This window comes from Haliotis rubra, unplaced genomic scaffold (assembly GCF_003918875.1).
Source record: "Haliotis rubra isolate DU_JTF1 unplaced genomic scaffold, ASM391887v1 Scf10, whole genome shotgun sequence".
NCBI lineage: Eukaryota > Metazoa > Mollusca > Gastropoda > Lepetellida > Haliotidae > Haliotis > Haliotis rubra.
This window is the reverse complement of record NW_025764892.1, coordinates 1,794,672-1,814,339: the sequence shown is the minus strand read 5'-3', so window position 1 is coordinate 1,814,339 and position 19,668 is coordinate 1,794,672. Positions and strand designations below refer to the sequence as shown.

The 19,668-nt window shown below is 39.6% G+C and overlaps 2 protein-coding genes across 9 annotated transcripts; one reads left to right on the top strand and one right to left on the bottom strand.

The window, feature by feature from the left end:
- Nucleotides 1-1,175: 1,175 nt before the first annotated feature.
- Nucleotides 1,176-19,668, bottom strand: LOC124254953. Of its 8 annotated transcripts, XM_046689162.1 has the most exons (7): nt 19,530-19,635; nt 18,281-18,322; nt 13,997-14,118; nt 13,332-13,448; nt 9,033-9,198; nt 5,080-5,213; nt 1,176-3,192 (listed from the first exon to the last, which is right to left on the bottom strand). In XM_046689162.1, exons 4-7 carry the CDS (start codon nt 13,365-13,367, stop codon nt 3,079-3,081), a joined length of 450 nt encoding a protein of 149 aa, XP_046545118.1. In that variant the 5' UTR covers nt 13,368-13,448; nt 13,997-14,118; nt 18,281-18,322; nt 19,530-19,635; the 3' UTR covers nt 1,176-3,078. The 8 variants fall into 8 exon arrangements, with proteins under 8 accessions (XP_046545118.1, XP_046544780.1, XP_046544841.1 ...); XM_046688824.1 differs by lacking the exon at nt 13,332-13,448 and having other exon boundaries at nt 5,080-5,204; nt 13,997-14,115; nt 18,269-18,322; nt 19,530-19,668; XM_046688885.1 differs by lacking the exon at nt 13,332-13,448 and having other exon boundaries at nt 19,530-19,668.
- Nucleotides 5,225-6,861, top strand: LOC124255466. Its single transcript, XM_046689421.1, has 2 exons — nt 5,225-5,881; nt 6,214-6,861. Exons 1-2 carry the CDS (start codon nt 5,761-5,763, stop codon nt 6,504-6,506), a joined length of 414 nt encoding a protein of 137 aa, XP_046545377.1. The 5' UTR covers nt 5,225-5,760; the 3' UTR covers nt 6,507-6,861.

Genomic DNA, 19,668 nt, shown 5'->3' with positions numbered 1-19,668 from the left:
GCAACCAAAAAATCAAACATAATTAAAACACAATTATCACTTCTTCATGACATATAATATGCATAGCTGATTATGAAAAAACAAATAAACAAAATTATAAGCGTATAATCGCAAATCAAAAGTGCAATATTTTGTACTTGGGTTTACCTCCCTCGAAACGAAGCAGCCGGGATACCGAACCCAGTCAGAGCGGGTGGGTGTGCACTCAAGTGTAACGGCTGGTTCATTAGCAGATGCCGCCTTCAGGCCTCATATTGTGTGTGTATATAGAGATGATGGGTTTTGTAAATACATGCTCATTTTTTGTGTATAACATTTTGCAATCAACAGACATCATAACATGTCATGTGTTCAAGTATCACACCTGCCTGTCTGTGTAATTACATAATGTGACAGAGACCCGAACTTCGGGCCATAAATCAATGCGTTTTGTTTATGGTGTATAGCCTGATTGGTGTTAAGTTCGAATTGCATGTGGTCAGTGATTGCAGTTGTGTATTGAATATTTTCATTAGCAGACAGGCAGGCAGACACATAGGTGTCAATAAAACAAGACATTGAGTTTTGTCTGTGACAACGACATATCTATATCACAGTCAGAAACTGAGTCAGCGCTAAATAATGACATTGCTTTTAAGTATCGAACTGAGAAAGTCACTCGGTAAGAAGAGCGTGTGGTGAAATAGACAAATGAAATTATATAAACAGTTAATTTACTGTCATAACATATAAAAAGTTCGCCTGTGAGATATCAACAAAACATTAGAAAAATAGCTCACACCAAGGCCTTCACCGGTATTCACCCGACAACCCGGCTTCCAAGCTCGCGAACCTATTTACTTGCGCATGCGTGCTATGGGCGCAGCCCAGCTGTTGAAACCGTTTCCCAGAAATCTCTGGGGAAAATTAGTGAAACGTTTGAACTCCGATTTCGCGCGGTTTTTTTCATCGCGTTATTTTTCAACTTTATAAGTTGAATTTGCATTTTTGACTATTTGTTTCGGTATGTCCATACCGAAAGGTATCAGAATCTGCAAAGTTGTGTTTTACGTTGCATGTGACCTTTAAGCAGTAACGTCAGTAAACTTTTAAGAAGTATTTATGATAACGTAATGGTGTGTGTGAGAAACAATAATAAAATATCTGAAACATTCGCAAATAGGAGTAAGACAATGTTGTATCCTGAACCCAGTTTTATGTTCTTTCTTTATCAATGATCAAGCAATACAGATTCATGAAAACTGTTCAAATTGTATTCAGTTACGTCCAGATATGGTACAGCTATTTCTTCTGTTACAAGGATTACAAGCAGAAATAAACAAATTAAAAAATACTGTAATGAATGGAAACTAACCGTAAATAGAGATAAAACTAATTATGTATAAGTATGGAGGTAATCTTCCTGCAAACCAAGAAATGGTATAACAAAGGTGAAATGCTAGAAACAACTATGTCTTACAAATACTTAGGAGTTTATTTTACAAACCACCTATCATGGTCCTAACATGTCAAAAAATGCATCAATGCAAGCAAAGAAAATACTAATTGGTATTTGACAGAAGTTTTTATATTTTAGGTGACTTGTCAGACAAATCATTTTTTAGAATTTTTGATGCTAAGATTAGTCCCATACGTCTATATGGTTCTGAGATTTGGGGACTCCAAACATTTGATATACTAGAAAAAGTACACTTGTATGCAATTAAAAGATTTCTTGGTGTGAAAGTTACTACATTTTGTACTTCATACTTAATGGTTCATGGTGAATGTGGTAGATTTCAATTAGTTGTTGAATCAGAAATGAAAGTAGTAAAATATTGGTTTAAAGTCTTAAATATGCCATCTTACAGATTACCCCTAATATGATTGTATAATTATTTTGTACGATAGACTTGGGAAAACGTAATTGGGGCACAGATGTTAAATAGTTACTATTTTCTACTGCTTTCGGTAATATATGGCTGGAACAGTACCTAGACTCGCATCCAAAGTTTCTCATATCCAAAAGTTACAAGATATATGTCTCCAGAATTGGCTTGACCAATGATGTGTATGTAATAAATGTTTTTATTACAGAATGTTTAAGTAATCGATATATAATGAAACCTATTTATCATCTTTGAATGTTCGGAAATATAGAATCACACTTGCAAAATTTCGTTGCTGATCCCATGATTTTTAACAGAAACAGGTACCGGTAGATATACTGGAATTACAAAAAGGAAGAATGTGTGATTTGAATCAAAGTGAAGATGATTATCATATTCTTTGTGTCCGTCCAGCCTACCACACTTTGAGAAATAAGTATTTAAGAAATATTACTTTGTACATCATAACATTTATAAATGTATATCTCTATTAACCTATTCTAGGAAGGACCATATACAATAATTGTCAATGTTTTTGTATCATGCCCTTCGACAAAGAAAAAATGTACTCTCTACTGCCTAATATTAATATTGTCTGTATACATGTACTATAGGCCTGTGCAAATAAAGATTGATTGGTGTTGATAATAAATATAAACACAGCATCAACAGTCAAGTCATCATGCCTTTGATAACTGGAACCCCTACCCCTGGACTTCATTGAAGTTCTTGATAAGCAGAAGTATGATAAGAAAGACAATCACAAGGATGTGCTTGTTAGCTGTATATTCTATTTACCTAGATGTACAATAGATAAAGGAATACTGTACACAATTCTACAGTCAAACAGCACAATAGTTAAATATAGAAACACAACACCAAGACAAAAGTGTGCAGATTACATAAAAAGAATTCAGTAACTCAGACAACAGACAAATTCAGTACAAATACCAGCAGAAAGTCAAATGGACCATGTGCACAATTGTATCAAGATGAGTGTATTTGGGGTGAGGTGACCCGATAAAAGCCAAAAACAGTTGTTTCCTTCTCAGGCGGTTTTTAAAATGCAGAACAACATTTACCTTCTCCTTTAAATCCTTGCACAAAATTCCCAATTTTGAGAATATTATATATGAATATCGATAGTTCAAAGGCTGCAAGGATTTGGTGAAAGGTAGACCTTGTTCTGCATGTCTCTCATGACACTGCTTTAGTTAGCGGACATCATGATAGAAAGCAGGCAGGTTTTATTGATGATGTCCTCGTGGCTGGTGAACACCTTTCTCTGTCCTGACAGGAACTCCGCAGCAACGGTGATGTTCTTCTGAAACAGAACAATGATATATGACAGTACGTTGTTACATGAAACCTGCGAGTCATGTGAATCTGATTCCCAAGATTTCCAAGATTCAGTTATCTCCAAAGGGGCAATTAATTTTACTAATAGAATCAATAGATTTAAGTAAATAAACCATTTTTCATTTAATTCTGCATAATGCCCTATAGGCCTTGTTGTGTTAGTTGTATTTGTTTGAAAGGCTTATAATCACAATGGCTGCTAAATTTCTGCTTTAGAATTATCTGTAAGAACAAAACTGTGATCATCATGTTTTAAGTATAGTTGCTAGTCACTACTGAAGTATTTGGACTGTTGCGGATGTATTGTGAAGTTATAACTACTATTGTAGTGGTTAAAGTGTTCGCTTGTCACACGGAGGACCTGGGTTCGATTCCCAGATGGGTACAGTATGTGAAGTCCATTTCCTCCGCCATGATTTTGCTGGAATATTGCTAAAGTAGCATAAAATTAAACCACTCAAAAAGTGGCATATGCTATGGTATTGTTTTTTGGTGTTTTGAGTTTCTGAACAACAAATTTTAATGTATTTAAGGCCTGTTTCTAGCTTACCTAGTGTACATAAGCTGCCTTACATATTACAACATCTATTTAAATATTTCAGTAGCTTGGCACATATAACCATCAAGTTCATATTTAAAATATAAATGTAATGTGTTTTCAGATTCCTGGGTGATGTATTTTATTCCTAATATTCCTAAAAAAATTGAAAATGAAAATAAATAACACATAAAGTTAAGCATTTTTCAGTTTAAAGACGAAATACTAAAATTTTAATCTATGAACAATTTAAATGGATCTTTTTTTCTTATAATTTTATGTTTTTTAACTGATTTTAACAAAGAATTAAAGTGGGAGTTAAACAACGAAGTTGTTGGGGATATTATACTAAGAAACGAGTTCCGTCTGCGTCCATCACTCTTTGCCCAAAGCATATCTCCTAAACTATTTGTGATAGCCTAACCATATGAATTTTATTTTTTGCTGTTTCTATGGAAACATGACTTAGGTTGTGACTTATTATGAGGATGTCATCTTGTCCGAAGCAGATGTTCCAAACTATACATGCTAGCTTCATCAAATCAGGGCTGGAAATAACCCATTGCCCGACGTCCGAGTCCAGTGTTCTTTTCTGTCGGGCAAGCAAATTTGTATATCACACTGTACCGGTGTCCAGTTGACTTTCCAATGTTTCTTATGTTGTTTATTTAAAAAATCAGCCAAAAAACGGTTGGTATAGTGGGAAAATAATCAGGGCAAGTGACTTTACATGTGCCACTGTACCGGAGTACACTAGCAATTTTAAACTTATTTCCACCCCTGCAAACTTGGTATATATGTCAAGCATGATCCAGTGATGTGCCTTTTGCTGTTTAAACCCAGATATGAATTTTGGTTTTGCTGTTTCCATGGAAAGTTGACTTAGGCTGTGGCTATGAGGATGTCATCTTGTCCGAAGCAGATCTCCTAAGCAGATCTCCTAAACTATACATGCTAGCTTCATCAAACTTGGTACACATATCATTCATGATCCCTAGATGTGCCATTTGATGGTTACACCCAGATATGAATTTTATTTTTTGCTATGAGGATGTCATCTTGTCCGGAGCAACCTAATTATATAACAGTACCACTCTATTTCCAGTATCAACATTCGGTACACAAACTGTACACTTCACATAGTGAAAACTAGTTGACATATCCGTTATGAGTATTTTGCCATTGCTTGGGATAATGGATGACTTTGTCTTCTTGTTTGTTTTTGGAAAAAATTCATGCATCTTACACCAGAAAATGTGGTAGTTTAGATTCTATGTAGATTATTGTACCCCTAAGAATATTTTGTTCACTCACGTTGTCCACATCCTGTTTTTGAAGAAGGTCTTTCAGTGCCATTCCGCCTGGAGGCACCAGTTTGGTGTGCACAACTGTGGTGTTCAGGACCAGGTTCTGTCTATAGATCCAGACCATGATGACATCTGAAGCATCAGTGAAATAAAATCATTGCTTTGCATTGAAGCAGAACCTGTGATTGTCAGAGGCAGATACACAAGGATTTTATGACCTGGGTGCACATGTTTACAAGAGGTGGGTTTATATGTGAGAGTTGCCTCCCTTGGAACAAGGGGTAAGGCCTTGATTAGTCAATAACAAAAACATATGAACAGCTTGGATCTGAAACATGAGAGGTATTTATGGTAAAGTGCATATGTGCATGGGAAAAACAGAAACAAACAATACTGTTTATCCTGCTCATAAAACTCATGGTCAATTATAAAAAATAATTACATTTAGTGATTGACACTAAATATGGTTATCAAAACCATTCTCTTGCATCCTTCGCATTTGCTTCCGCGTTCTTGTGTTTACTTCTGCATTCTGTTATCTGCCTCCATAGTTACGTCACTTAGTTACCAGTGACGTCATGTATTAAATGCGCGCCGGTTACGTCACTTTCTGAATGTCATTCGTGCCGATCTTATTGTGCCATCAACACCATTCGGTAAAATCATTCGATCTGTTCTTCATTTCGTCATGCCTGGGAAAAGGAAGGCAGCTATCAACCACTGGCTCGTGAGGACGGGGAAGGGCCCAAAGCAGCCAAAGAAGACGCCGGCTGTTGCAGTCGTTACAGGCGGTAACATTTTTGAGAATGGTGAGTCCTGCAATAATTATATTAATCCATCGCCCCCATCTGAATCGGTTGAAATTTCCGATTTCACATCCCCGGCGCCAAGAGCAATTCCCAGTATTTCGGGACAGCTTGAAGCAATTCTTAAATTGCTTTCAAACCAAGGTAATCTTCAGAACCCGGTTGTCTCCCTCCCGGTTGTTCATATCATCAATAAACGGTCTTGCCGCGTCCCTCGTACTATGTCCCTTGTGAGACGCTTCGTTCTATATTGCTTCCACTACAATATCACATTCAAAGCTGTATACATTAGTACCCATGACAATGTTATAGCTGACTCTCTGTCGAGATTTCAGTGGGACCAGTTCCGCAAATGTGCGCCAGCAGCGGACCTGACACCAACACCCCTACCGGACGGGATCTGGGACCTCTAGATCGGAAGGTCCAGCGATCCATGTCGTCGAACACCTGGTCGACATACCACACGAGCTTGCAGACGTTCCACACCTTCAGACGAGCCCATGAGCTGTCACCACTTTGGCCGGCCCCGATTGATCAGGTTGTGCATTTCATTTCGTATCTGTCGGTTAACCGTTACTCCAGCAGTACAGCTAAAAACATACATCTCTGCACTATCATCCTTTCATAAGTTAAATGGCCGGCAGGATTGCACCGATCACTTCTTGGTTTCTAAGTTACTTGCTGGCATGTCACGTGACCAGTCGCGACGTGACACACGTAAACCAATAACTGTTGATTTGTTAAAGTTTATAATCCGTAATCTTCCAGCGGTGTGCAGCAACGTATATGAGCAATGTCTTTTCAAAGCTGTTTTCTGTGCCGCATTCTTTGGATTTTTCAGAGTGGGGGAGCTCGTACAGGCCTCGGTTGATCAGCCAGGCATTGCGACCAATGACGTGAAGCTGGACAAATCTGCCGGGCAAGTACAATTTACTTTGAGACGCTCCAAGACTGATAGGCTGAACAAAGGCGTGCTTGTTGCCATTTCCTCCATCCCCTCCCCAACCCCTTGTGTCCCGTGACAGCTGTCCATTCTTACCTTAACATTCGCCCAAGTGGTCCACAGCAAGCCTTTATCCACTTTGACCACTCCCCTCTCACAAGATATCAGTTCCAGGCCGTGCTTAAAAAAGCATTAGCGCACAGTGATGTAGACACCTCAGCGTTTTCTTCCCATTCTTTTAGGATTGGGGCTGCAACTACGGCTGCAGCAAACGGCGTTAGCCCACACATAATCAAAAAAATATGGTAGATGGGGGTCCGATGCATATGAATCCTACATTCGTTTCCAGTAATCATTTAGCACTATCTAACAGATATATTTCCTTTCACTTGTCTCACTCTTTTCAGTGTGGCTGATTGGGTCATCCTATATGGCCAGAGCTCAACGTTCATCTGGGACGCTTCATCGTGGTACGTGGTTCATTCGAGGGGGGGATGAGATGGAGGGAACTGGTCCCAATCATCGAGAGGGAATGCTTCGTTCAACCCCATCCTTCGGTGCTCGTAATCCACCTCGGATCTAATGATATGGTACAGACCAAGACCAGCCTGCTCTACCTCAACATCTTTGAGTCGCTGCTGCGGATGCAGCTACTGCTGCCCAACACGAGGATCTTGTGGTCTAACATGCTACCCCATCGCCACTGGAGCAGTGCCGCCTCGTTTTCAGCCATCGAGGGGGCCCGCAAGACCCTCAACAGGCAGGTTGGGAACTGCGTGAGGGAGCTGGGGGGAGTGCAAATAAGGCATGACATTGACAGTTCCATGTTTTCATGGGACGGCGTCCACCTTTCCCTGCGTGGGCTGCAAGTTTTTGTCGAAAACATTAACTGTGCTGTGCTGGCTGCTGTGAAATCCCCTTAAACACAGGTACCTTGTAAAGGCAAGCTATGGTGGGAAACAACCGGGTGAGTTAATGGTCATTTGTGTGGCTCGGCACGTGCGTGCTTTGGCGGGATTCTTGGAGGCTTAAACATATTATAACAATGTTCTAAATTTAGGGGTCCTACTTTTCAGTTAGATCTTATTTTCCCTCCACTTATCAGTGGTGGGGACTATTTTGGCATATAAATAAATTCCTGCTTCTCAGCGGACGTATATCTTTACTTATCATTTTGCTGCTGCTGCAACTTCGTTTGCCAATGATATATCCTGCTGCTGCACCTTAGTTTGCCAATGCTATATCCTGCTGCTGGTGTCTGCTCCGTAGTTGCCCGTTTTAACTCCTCTTCCATAGTTATTGAGTTAGGGCCCCTCCAAGAACCGCCACGCTCATGACCATTTACCCACAACAATTTTTATTATTTGTGTTGTATGCGCGACGTCAACGCACATTGGGTTGACGCCGCCGGTCCAACAGAGAATGTGTTTTGATAATTCTTTTTGTTCATCATGAACAGTGTGAATTCTTATACAGGTTTAATTTGAGATCAGTCACATTTCAATGTGGACATGCTGGTTAGTGTTGGGAATTGGTTAAACTCTCACAATTGATGATTGGTTAATTACAACCGATCAATCATCAAAAATAATTGGTAAGCATCATTAATCAAATTCTCCTTGTTATGTTTGTTAATGCACAAAAATATAGAAAAACAAGAAGTTGTTTACCCCTTTTTTTTGCAAATTGCACAAAATGCATTTACAAATATCACATCTTAAAGGATGACTAGTATGTTAGGAACATAAATTTCCTCAAGCTTTAAGATAAAATCAATCATGACAAGGAACGAGCCTGTAGTTGTTATGAAATGTAACAGACAAAACCAGCCTTGTGAAAAAAGTTAATGCAAACAAGTGTTCCAAAATTGTTTGTTTTCGATTATGAGAAAACATGATCGATTGCTTGGTCGTTTAGCCTTTAAATTGCAACCAATCTTTGATTATTTCAATTAATCGGACCACCACTAATGCTAGTTAGCCTTAATCATCAATTTCAGTTCAGGTTTTCAATTTCAATTTTTAGTTTTCAATTTTTCAGTCAAAACTGAAGATTTGAGAAACATGAGGTCAAAATAATTTACAAAATACATGTTAGTTCAAATATGTAAATGTTTCTTCTACTTGTCCGAAGGCCTTAACCTTTGACCATGGTGTATGTAGCCGGAGGATCTTGAGAAGTTTGATAGATCCTTACTGATAAAATGCTTACTTTCATAAAACAGAGTGAGGATGTTAATATAGGGATTGTTGTGCTCCCTGAAAATTCCAAGCATCTTTATTGGCGAGTCTTCTCTCAACAAGTCCTGAATTTCTTGGATTTGTGGCAGTGGCAGGAAGAATGTTCTCAGAGACTCAGGATCCAAAGCCAGAGGTATCTGATAATGGCAAATAGATATATCGTTGTGCACTACAGTCAAATAATTTGATTAATATTGCACTGATTAATATTCCTAGAATAAAAGATGTGAGGATGCAAAGTTCAATCATGAAATTTGAAAACAAACAGAATGGAACATTTTGACATTACCAATTCACAAATCAGGTCAAACTGTTCTGGGTTTCAGTCCACAAATTGTTAGTAGAGCTACTACATTCATTACTAAGCCTATGATAAACTATAGAGTTATAACACATTGTGCAATATATAGCAAAAACTCACTCCAAAACATTATACATGGCTTTTTTGTACCCAGATACTAAATCTCCCTACCCTACAATACCCTACCCTATCCTAGCTAATCTTGCCTTGATCTGCACGACCCTACCTCTACCTTAACTGACCCTGCCCTGGCTAGTTTAGCCTACCCTACCCCACCCTACCTTGGCTAGCAGAGCTCCCCCTACCTTACTCTACTACCATTATATATGGCTTTAGTGTATCCAAATACGAAGCTTCCCTACCTCTACATTATCCCAGCTGACCCTTACCCTACCCCTATCACTGCATTACCCTAGCTGATCCTAACCTACCCTACCCCTACCCCACCCTACCCCTATCACTGCATTACCCTTGCTGATCCTAACCTACCCTACCCCTACCCCACCCTACCCTACCCCTATCACTGCATTATCCTAGCTGATCCTAACCTACTCCTACCCCCTACCCCACCCTACCCCCTATCCCTGCATTTATCCTAGCTGATCCTAACCTTACCCTACTGATCCTACCCCACCTCCTACCCCACCTATACCCTGCATTACCCTTTGCTGATCCTAACCTACCCTACCCCTACCCCACCCTACCCCTATCACTGCATTACCCTAGCTGATCCTAACCTAACCTACCCCTACCCCACCTTACCCCTATCACTGCATTACCCTAGCTGATCCTAACCTAACCTACCCCTACCCCACCCTACCCCTATCACTGCATTACCCTAGCTGATCCTAACCTAACCTACCCCTACCCCACCTTACCCCTATCAATGCATTACCCTAACCTACACTGCATTACCCCTAGCTGATCCTACCTAACCTACCCCCTATCACTGCATTACTCCTAGCTGATCCTAACCTACCCCCACCCATACTCCTACCCTACCCCTATCACTGCATTACCCAAGCTGATCCTACCCAACCCCTACCCCAACCTACCCTATCACTGCATTACCCTAGCTGATCCTACCTTACCCTACCCTAGCTGACCCTATCCCATCCTACCATAGTTGATCTTACCCTACCCTAGCTGATCCTACACTACCCTTGCTGACCCTACCCTACCTGATCCCTTTCACTGCACTAACCTAGCTGATCCTACATTACCCTAGCTGACCCTACCCTACCCCTATCACTGCATTACTCTAGCTGACCCTACCCCACCCCTATCACTGCATTACCCTAGCTGACCCTACCCCTATCACTGCATTACCCTAGCTGATCTTATCTTACCCTACCCTAGTTGACCCTATCCTAACCTACCCCTTTCACTGCATTACCCTAGCTGACCCTACCCTACCATACCTTTAGCTGACCCAGTCCTACCCTTAGCTAGCCCTACCCTACCTTTAGCTGACCCTGTCATACCCTTAGCTAGCCCTACCCTACCTTTAGCTGACCCTGTCATACCCTTAGCTAGCCCTACCCTACCCTACCTTTAGCTGACCAAGTCCTACCCTTAGCTAGCCCTACCCTACCTTTAGCTAACCCTGCCATACACTTAGCTAGCCCTGCCCTACCTTTAACTGACACCAGTCCTACCCTTAGCTGGCTCCTACCCCTACCTTTTAGCTGACCCAGTCCTACCCTTTTAGCTGGCACCCTACCTTTTAGCTGACCCAGTCCTACCCTTAGCTAGCACTACCCTACCTTTAGCTGACCCTGTCCTACCCTTAGCTAGCCCTACCCTACCATACCTTTAGCTGACCCTGTCCTACCCTTAGCTAGCCCTACCCTACAATACCCTACACTATCCTAGCTAATCTTGCCTTGACCTGCATGACCCTACCTCTACCTTAACTGACCCTGCCCTGGCTGGTTTAGCCTACCCTACCCCACCCTACCTTGGCTAGCAGAGCTGACCCTACCTTACTCTACTACCATTATACATGGCCTTAATGTATCCAGATACGTAGCCCTGTCATACCCTTAGCTAGCCCTACCCTACCTTTAGCTGACCCTGTCATACCCTTAGCTAGCCCTACCCTACCATACCTGTAGCTGACCAAGTCCTACCCTACCTTTAGCTAACCCTGTCCTACCCTTAGCTAGCCCTACCCTACAATACCCTACACTATCCTAGCTAATCTTGCCTTGACCTGTATGACCCTACCTCTACCTTAACTGACCCTGCCCTGGCTAGTTTAGCCTACCCTACCCCACCCTACCTTATTCTACTACCATTATACATGGCCTTAATGTATCCAAATACGTAGCCCTACCCTACCTTTAGCTGACCCTGTCATACCCTTAGCTAGCCCTACCCTAGCTGACCCTATCCTACCCTACCATAGTTGATCTTACCCTACCCCAGCTGATCCTACCCTACCCTAGCTGACCGTACCCTACCCTAGCTGACCTTATCCTACCCTAGCTGACCCTACCCTACCCCTTTCTAGCTGACCTTATCCTATCCTAGCTGACCCTACCCTACCCTACCCTAGCTGGCCTCTACCCTACCCTAGCTGACCCTACCCTACTCCTGACCTAGCTGGCCCTACCCTACCCCTAGCTGACCCTACTCTACCTACCTTACTCCTAGCTGGTCCCTACTCCTACCCTACCCTAGCTGACCCTAACCTTCCCTAGCTCACTCTATCCTACCTTTATCCTACCCCCTGCTCTACCTACCCCTATCACTGCATTATCTTAGCTGATCCTACTCTACCCCCCTACCTTTAGCTGACCCTACTCTACCTTATCTTTAGGTGACCCTATCTGGCCTACCTTTGACCCTATCACTGCATTACCCGAGCTGACCTACTCTACCCTACCTTTAGCTGACCCTGTCTACCCCTACCCTTTAGCTAGCCCTACTCCCTACCCTACCTTTTAGCTGACCTTACTCTACCCCTAGCTAGCTGACCGTACCTGACCCTACCTTTATCTGACCCTGACTTACCCTTTAGCTGACCCTACCCTACCCTACCTCCTACCTTTAGCTGGTCCTGTCTTACCCTTTTAGCTGGCACTACTCTACTCTACCCTACCTCTTGCTGACCATGACCTATCCTTAGCTAGCTCTACCCTACCTTTAGCTGACCCTGTCCTACCCTTACCTAGCACTGCCCTACTCTACCTACCTTTTAGCTGACCCTGTCCTACCCTTTAGCTAGCACTACCCTACCCTACCTTTAGCTGACCCTGTCCTCCCCTTAGCTAGCACCTACTCTACCCTACCTTTAGCTGACCCTACTTTACCCCTACCTCTATCTGACTGCATTACCCTAGCAGATCCTACCCCAGTTGATCCCATCCCGAGTCCCCGCTGTGATATTGCTGGAATATTACTAAAAGCGGCGTAAAACCACTCTCTCTCTCTCACTCACTCACTCACTCACTCACTCACTCACTCACTCACTCACTCACTCACTCACTCACTCACTCACTCAGACACTCACTCACTCACTCACTCACTCACTCACTCACTCACTCACTCACTCACTCACTCACTACTCACTCACTCAGATCATCTTTCTAAATGAAAAAAACATCTTGCAAGAAAAAACGATCTGCCGGCTATACCTTGATGGCATGAAGCTCTATAACAGTTATAGCTTTGTGTTTAACAATTAAAGTTTGAAATCTTTAAAAATTTTGTTGTTGTTGTTTTCAAGTATTTTACTGCTGAATTGTTTGCAGAAGTTTGAAAAATGGGATGCAGAATTTACTTAAATTTACCGCAGAATTCTTAAAAATTCGCAGCGGAATCCAGGAGGGACTGAAATACTGTACAGTTTTCAAGGTCTGCTCTAAACATCTTGCTCAGACAGCCTGATGGACAGACAGTGTCTATTTTAATGCAATCTGCAAAGTTGAAGGGGCAAAAGTGAAACTAAAATGATTCACTGACCCTCAGCTTAACAATATCTTGATAGTATCCATCCATTTGTCTTTATCAGTGTCACTTTTTCTTCAAACCTCTGGACAAGCCTGGCTCGTTGTTCATCAAAATCCCCAGGCCAAGTCTCTGCAATATATTACACATAGTTTGGTAAGAGACATGACATTCTACACATACTGTCAAAGGCCAGGCAACTGGTCATATAACTTGAAGGTTTAGACCATGATACTTTTAAGAGGGATCAGTCTTCCTGCTCTGCACACAACAAAGTTGCCAAGACAGTCAAATTCAAATGGGGAGCACATGAAATTCACATCTCAGTTTCTTTTTCTTTGTAAGAGTGACAGAACAACCATACATTTCACCAAAACAGCAATTGCCACACAGAATTAGATTTCATTCTTGGATCTATTGTTTGCTCTGTATATGCCATTCCAAAATTTTCAAAAAAATGCATATTTAACTATTCTTCTCAAATTGCTGGACTGAGGGAGCTGAACTTCCACTCGTCTTTTTGTTATGGCATCTTATTTGTTCAAGTAATTCTTGTTCAAAGATCTCAAAACATATTTTAATATCGATTTTGACAACAACTTGTTAAGTGGCTGTTTTTGTTGACATCCTGACTAGTGGACAACATTCTGTTTAGCTACAGTGCTACAGTGCTCACTTACAAGGACATGAAAACATTGGTTGATATTCTGAAGTAGTTTAAGTACTTTCATCCGAAGAGGCATGGTCCAATTTTCATCCTCTTGTGTGCCAGCTGATTGTACAGTCCCACAGTCATATTCTACTGAAAATAATTCATAAATGCTCATATAGGTTCTTCTACATCTACATGCTGGAAGGATCGGCATAACATTGACAGTGTTACAATGTACTGTATAAGTACATTTTGAGGATAGAAAAATAGCAATCTGTAGAGCGGGGTTGTCGTATCTACTAGTGTTGGGAATTGGTTGAAATCTCACAATCGATGATTGCTTCATTACCAACGAACAATCATCGAAAAAAATTGGTTAGCGTCATTTTTCAGATTTTCCTATCCAGGTTGTTGCTGCAGAAATGTATAACATGATGCAACTTGCTACTTTAAAGTGATGACTAATATATCATGAACATAAACTTCCTGGAGTCTTAGAGAAATATTCAGTCATGACTTTTCAGTTAGTGAAGTGAGTTTTCTAAGAAATAAACATGTTTCCAGGCCCTGACAACTTCTAAGATATGTTCCATTGTCAAGTATTTCAAAGACTAAAACAGTAGTTCCAAAATCGTTTATGTTCGATTATGAGAAAATGTGATCTTTTACTTGGTCGTTTGGTCACTGTGACCAATCTTCGATTATTTCAATTAATCGGAACACCACTAGTATCTACAGGTTACACTCTCATCAAACTTATTTTTCAGGTAGTAAGAAAACAACATCATATCCCTTTGTGTGAATGAAGATGAGAAAATTACTTTTGTTGGTAAATAAATCCCCAGAAGTTCAACGATTACCTATTTATTTCGTAATATGTTACTTTGGAATTACAGAACTAAAACATTTTCAAGTTAAATTGTATATATTTTGAGTTACGATCCGTGCAATATCAGTATCTGGCAACTCGCGAAGTCAGCTTGGAATTGTACATTACCAGACTATCTGACCTCTGAAAATGGTCATTATCTATAGAATAAGATTAGAAATATATTGTAGCCCTTCGGTGGTTTTAATTCGCTGACGGAAAATCAAGAAATGCAGAAAAAGCACAAGGATCAGGGCAGTAGTCAGTATAATATGAATTCCTCACTCGAACATGGACAGAAAAAGGTTAAAAACTTGATCATTCGAACTCCAAGGTTTAGAAACGAATAATGTCTCAATACCTAAAGACTTTTTGTGTCCATCCAAATATAATGTTTGTTCTTATTTCGGATAAAAATAGACACTGTGGTAAAACAATCTCTCATTTAAGTCAATATTGTAACTCTGAATATATGTAACATACATTTTGTAAGTGTCAATGCTCTATCGACCTGTGGTCTCCTACATGAGATGAATGGTGTGTACCGTGACTAAAACACTTTTTTTGTATTAATAGGAAAGCATAGAGCATAATTAACCCTATGGATAGAGACTTTTTCTTTGAAATTGTCTTTTAATTTAAACGAAAAGACCTACAGACAAAGGAAAGAACATTAAACAAGTATTCTGGTAAAATAACCCATCAATAAATTGTTCCAGATCATGATTCACTTAACAGTCTAGCACACAAATGAGGGATACATAAAACAAATAGAACTACAAGAGAAATGCTCCTAGTTTGTGAACTCCTCAACTTAATCTGTTATATAACGTACATTTCAAAACAAGTTGCTTTCTCCTGTTACTTTTTTTCGCCAAGTAAATACTATTTTAGCAATGAGAGCACAACAAAGGCTTTAAACCAACAGACAATTGTAAATTCAAACTTTAAAATGATAAAACAATGAAAATTGACAATGCTTTTTGCCAAATACATGATGTTTGCAAATGGTAAAGGACATTTCACTTGTAATTTTCAAACTTCCCTGGAACCAGGTGTAGGTCTCCATGACTCAGTTTAAACATACGCTGTGACTTGCCACATGGTACTGGTTCATAAACCTTGCACTAAACGTCTGTGCAACACTGTCTTCAGTTAGTGTCGTCCAAACTGGTAACGTACTTTTCGGTCACGTACATTTCATTGGATCAATTTAACCATTATCTCACCAGCTAAAATCAACTTTGAATCGAAACTTGGGATTCTGATAGTCTATGTAAGGTACATAAACATAATTAGCCTTACAAGATTTGTTTTAGTATTAGTCTCCGTCCGTCCGTCCGTCCGCCCGTCCGTACATCCGTACGTACGAATTGGAATATCTTAAGAACTGTTCACTAGATTCTTTTCATATTTGGTACCTAGGTTCATCACAGTATAAGAAAGGTCCAAGTCAGATTTGGTGACCTTGACCTTCATTTCAAGGTCACAAGGGGACTTTAACGTTTTACCTGCATTTTAAGCTATCTCAAGAACCGTTCACTAGATTTTCTTCATCTTCAATTCAAAGCGTTATCTAGGGAAGACACAGGGCCCAGTCGATTTTGGTGACCTTCACATAATTAATAAGGTCATGGTGACACTTTGAAGATTTCAGCATGTAAACCTGCATGTTAAGCTATCTCAAGAACCTTCACATAATTTTAGAGGTCACAGAGACACTTTGAAGATTTCAGCATGTTAACCTGAATTGTCAGCAAGATATTTCAAGAATGGTTCACTGGATTTTCTTCAAAGACTTTCAAGACTTCCCTGAAATGTTTTTCAAAAAGCAATTTCTTTAGTACTATTTTTGCATATTTCATACACTATGACATTCATGTCAAGGTCAAAGTCAGTCTTGAAAATATGTGTGTGTTTGAACATCTAAAGAGCAAGATATCAAGAGAGGTTGACTGGTCATGTTGTTTGTTGACATTTAACTTAAACTTTCATTACTTTATAAGTTTGATTTGATAATTTGCGACAGGGGATTATGTCACCTTAGTGACAATGCTTGTTAAATTATTCTTGAGAAGAAAAAGGCAGTAACGTACATTTCATTGTTAAAATTACTCTCGGATTTTAATTTTGGTATACAGTATAACTGTATATAGCAGTTTTGAAATGAAAAGAAATGACTGCCACCTTTATATCTGACAGGCAAATGAGTCTGGTAAATAAATACTTTGGCTGTAATGGAATCTCAATGTGAGGGTAGTGTACATTTCTGCAAAGGTTGGGACATAGAAGAACTGAAGTCGAACTTTGGAAGAAATTCGTCGAGATTTAAAACAGTTGCTTGTATGTGAAGTGTACATGATGGTAATAAAGGAAAACACTACAATGAACTTTGAATGCAGCTACAATAAGACCATATCATAGTAAAGTTGGTGTACTTCCAGGATGGGACAGTAACGTACATTTCATTTTCACATACATGTACTCAGAGCCTCATTTCAGAAGGACTATTGTACTTATGAAGCTGAATGTTGCATAGATCAAACCCTTTATTTACCACACACAAAATCATGCAAAAGAAGTTTATGTTTGTGCATATGACAGTGGGACATCACTTGGACCTGCTTATTGGGTTTCATTGATTGACAGTCATTGTTAGCCTTACATCCATATGGACATCTAATATTGACAGTCATTGTTTAGCCTTACATCAGTATGGACATCTAATATTGACAGTCATTGTTTAGCCTTACATCCATATGGACATCTAATATTGACAGTCATTGTTTAGCCTTACATCCATATGGACATCTAATATTGGCATTCATTGTTTAGCCTTACATCCATATGGACATCTAATATTGGCATTCATTGTTTAGCCTTACATCCATATGGACATCTAATATTGGCATTCATTGTTTAGCCTTACATCCATATGGACATCTAATATTGGCATTCATTGTTTAGCCTTACATCCATATGGACATCTAATATTGGCATTCATTGTTTAGCCTTACATCCATATGGACATCTAATATTGACAGTCATTGTTTAGCCTTACATCCATATGGACATCTAATATTGGCATTCATTGTTTAGCCTTACATCCATATGGACATCTAATATTGACAGTCATTGTTTAGCCTTACATCCATATGGACATCTAATATTGACAGTCATTGTTTAGCCTTACATCCATATGGACATCTAATATTGACAGTCATTGTTTAGCCTTACATCCATATGGACATCTAATATTGGCATTCATTGTTTAGCCTTACATCCATATGGACATCTAATATTGACAGTCATTGTTTAGCCTTACATCCATATGGACATCTAATATTGGCATTCATTGTTTAGCCTTAAATCTAGATGATATCTTGTATTGGCATTCATTGTTGATCTATCCTACTCTGTAGATAGCATTACCGATATACTCACGGGAAACGTCCGGGAAACCTTCGCTATACTCCATTTTCAGAGCTGAAATATATATGATAATATTTTTTATTCAAATGAATAACAGTAGCATCTTTAAACAAACCCTGAAATTATACTAGAAGTACATAAAAGAAATAGCAATACCTCTTTCCTATTGTAAGGAACAAAATGGTTAACCTTTTGTTTAAAACAATTAATGAATCATCAATCTCATTATCTGACAAAAAACATAATTTTTACTTTGAGTGCCGGTATTGTCACATTATTGTGGTGCAAAATAAAGATGTTGCATCATGTTTTCATTCCCAGTTCTACATCTCTCGACTAATAAAAGACTATTTCTTTGAGAGGCATCTTAGATGTTGTAAAGATGTAAAGGAAAACCAAGTTCTATGGATAGTCAATTCCTTTATTGCAATGGGTGCGATATTTCGGTGTAGATACTAACACCCTTATCAAGCAGATCACTTACTTGATAGCGGTGCTTGTAGTATCTACACCGAAACATCGTATTCATTGCAATAAAGGAGTTGACTATCAATAAAACTTGGTTTCCTTTACAAAAGACTGTGACTGAAGTTTCAATCTTGACCGGAGTAGAAATTTCAGATCCCCACACAGCAGCTACTTCCTTGTTCAGGTGAAATGGTTATGTGTTCAGATAATATCATTATTTACACATAATGTGGATAATTAAGCTGTTCAAGGATTGAATAACATGTCAGTTGTTGAATGTTACTGATCTTATGAAATATAGTTGAATACAAACAGTATTTTTCAGGTCAGATGTGGACTAAAAGTCTCCTTACCTTTACCAATCTGTAGAATTACTACGCAGTAGAAATGAAAATAGACGTCATGTCTAAATATATATTCTTCGATTGTGACGCTATGTATATCATTTGCATTGCATTTTTTGCATATTGTACACCTTTGGGACAATTAAGTTCAAGACAACTAGGAATTCAGACCATCTAATTCAACACATCCTGGTGGAAATAGCATATATTGCTTGGCATACCACGCCACGTCTTGCTATGCCATGTCATGTCACAACATAACATGACATGACCAGTCGACTTAAGAAAATCTATATGTTCACTTTCAATGTCATTGTTACTTGGGAGCGCTCTTGGAAAAAATGCCACCAGTATCTTTGGGCATCTTTTCATAACTGAGTTCACCACAACAAGATATTCGACACATCTGAGTTCGACACAATAGTGTTTGACAGTAGCTTCCTCCTTACCACCATTCTTAGATGATATCCCAATAGCCTGCCCAGTGTAGTTACCATGGTAGTCATAGATGAAAATGTCATTTTGACCTACAAAGCGATAGGCAATATATATTAGAAAGGAATGTGGAGTCATTCAAGAAATTGAGTC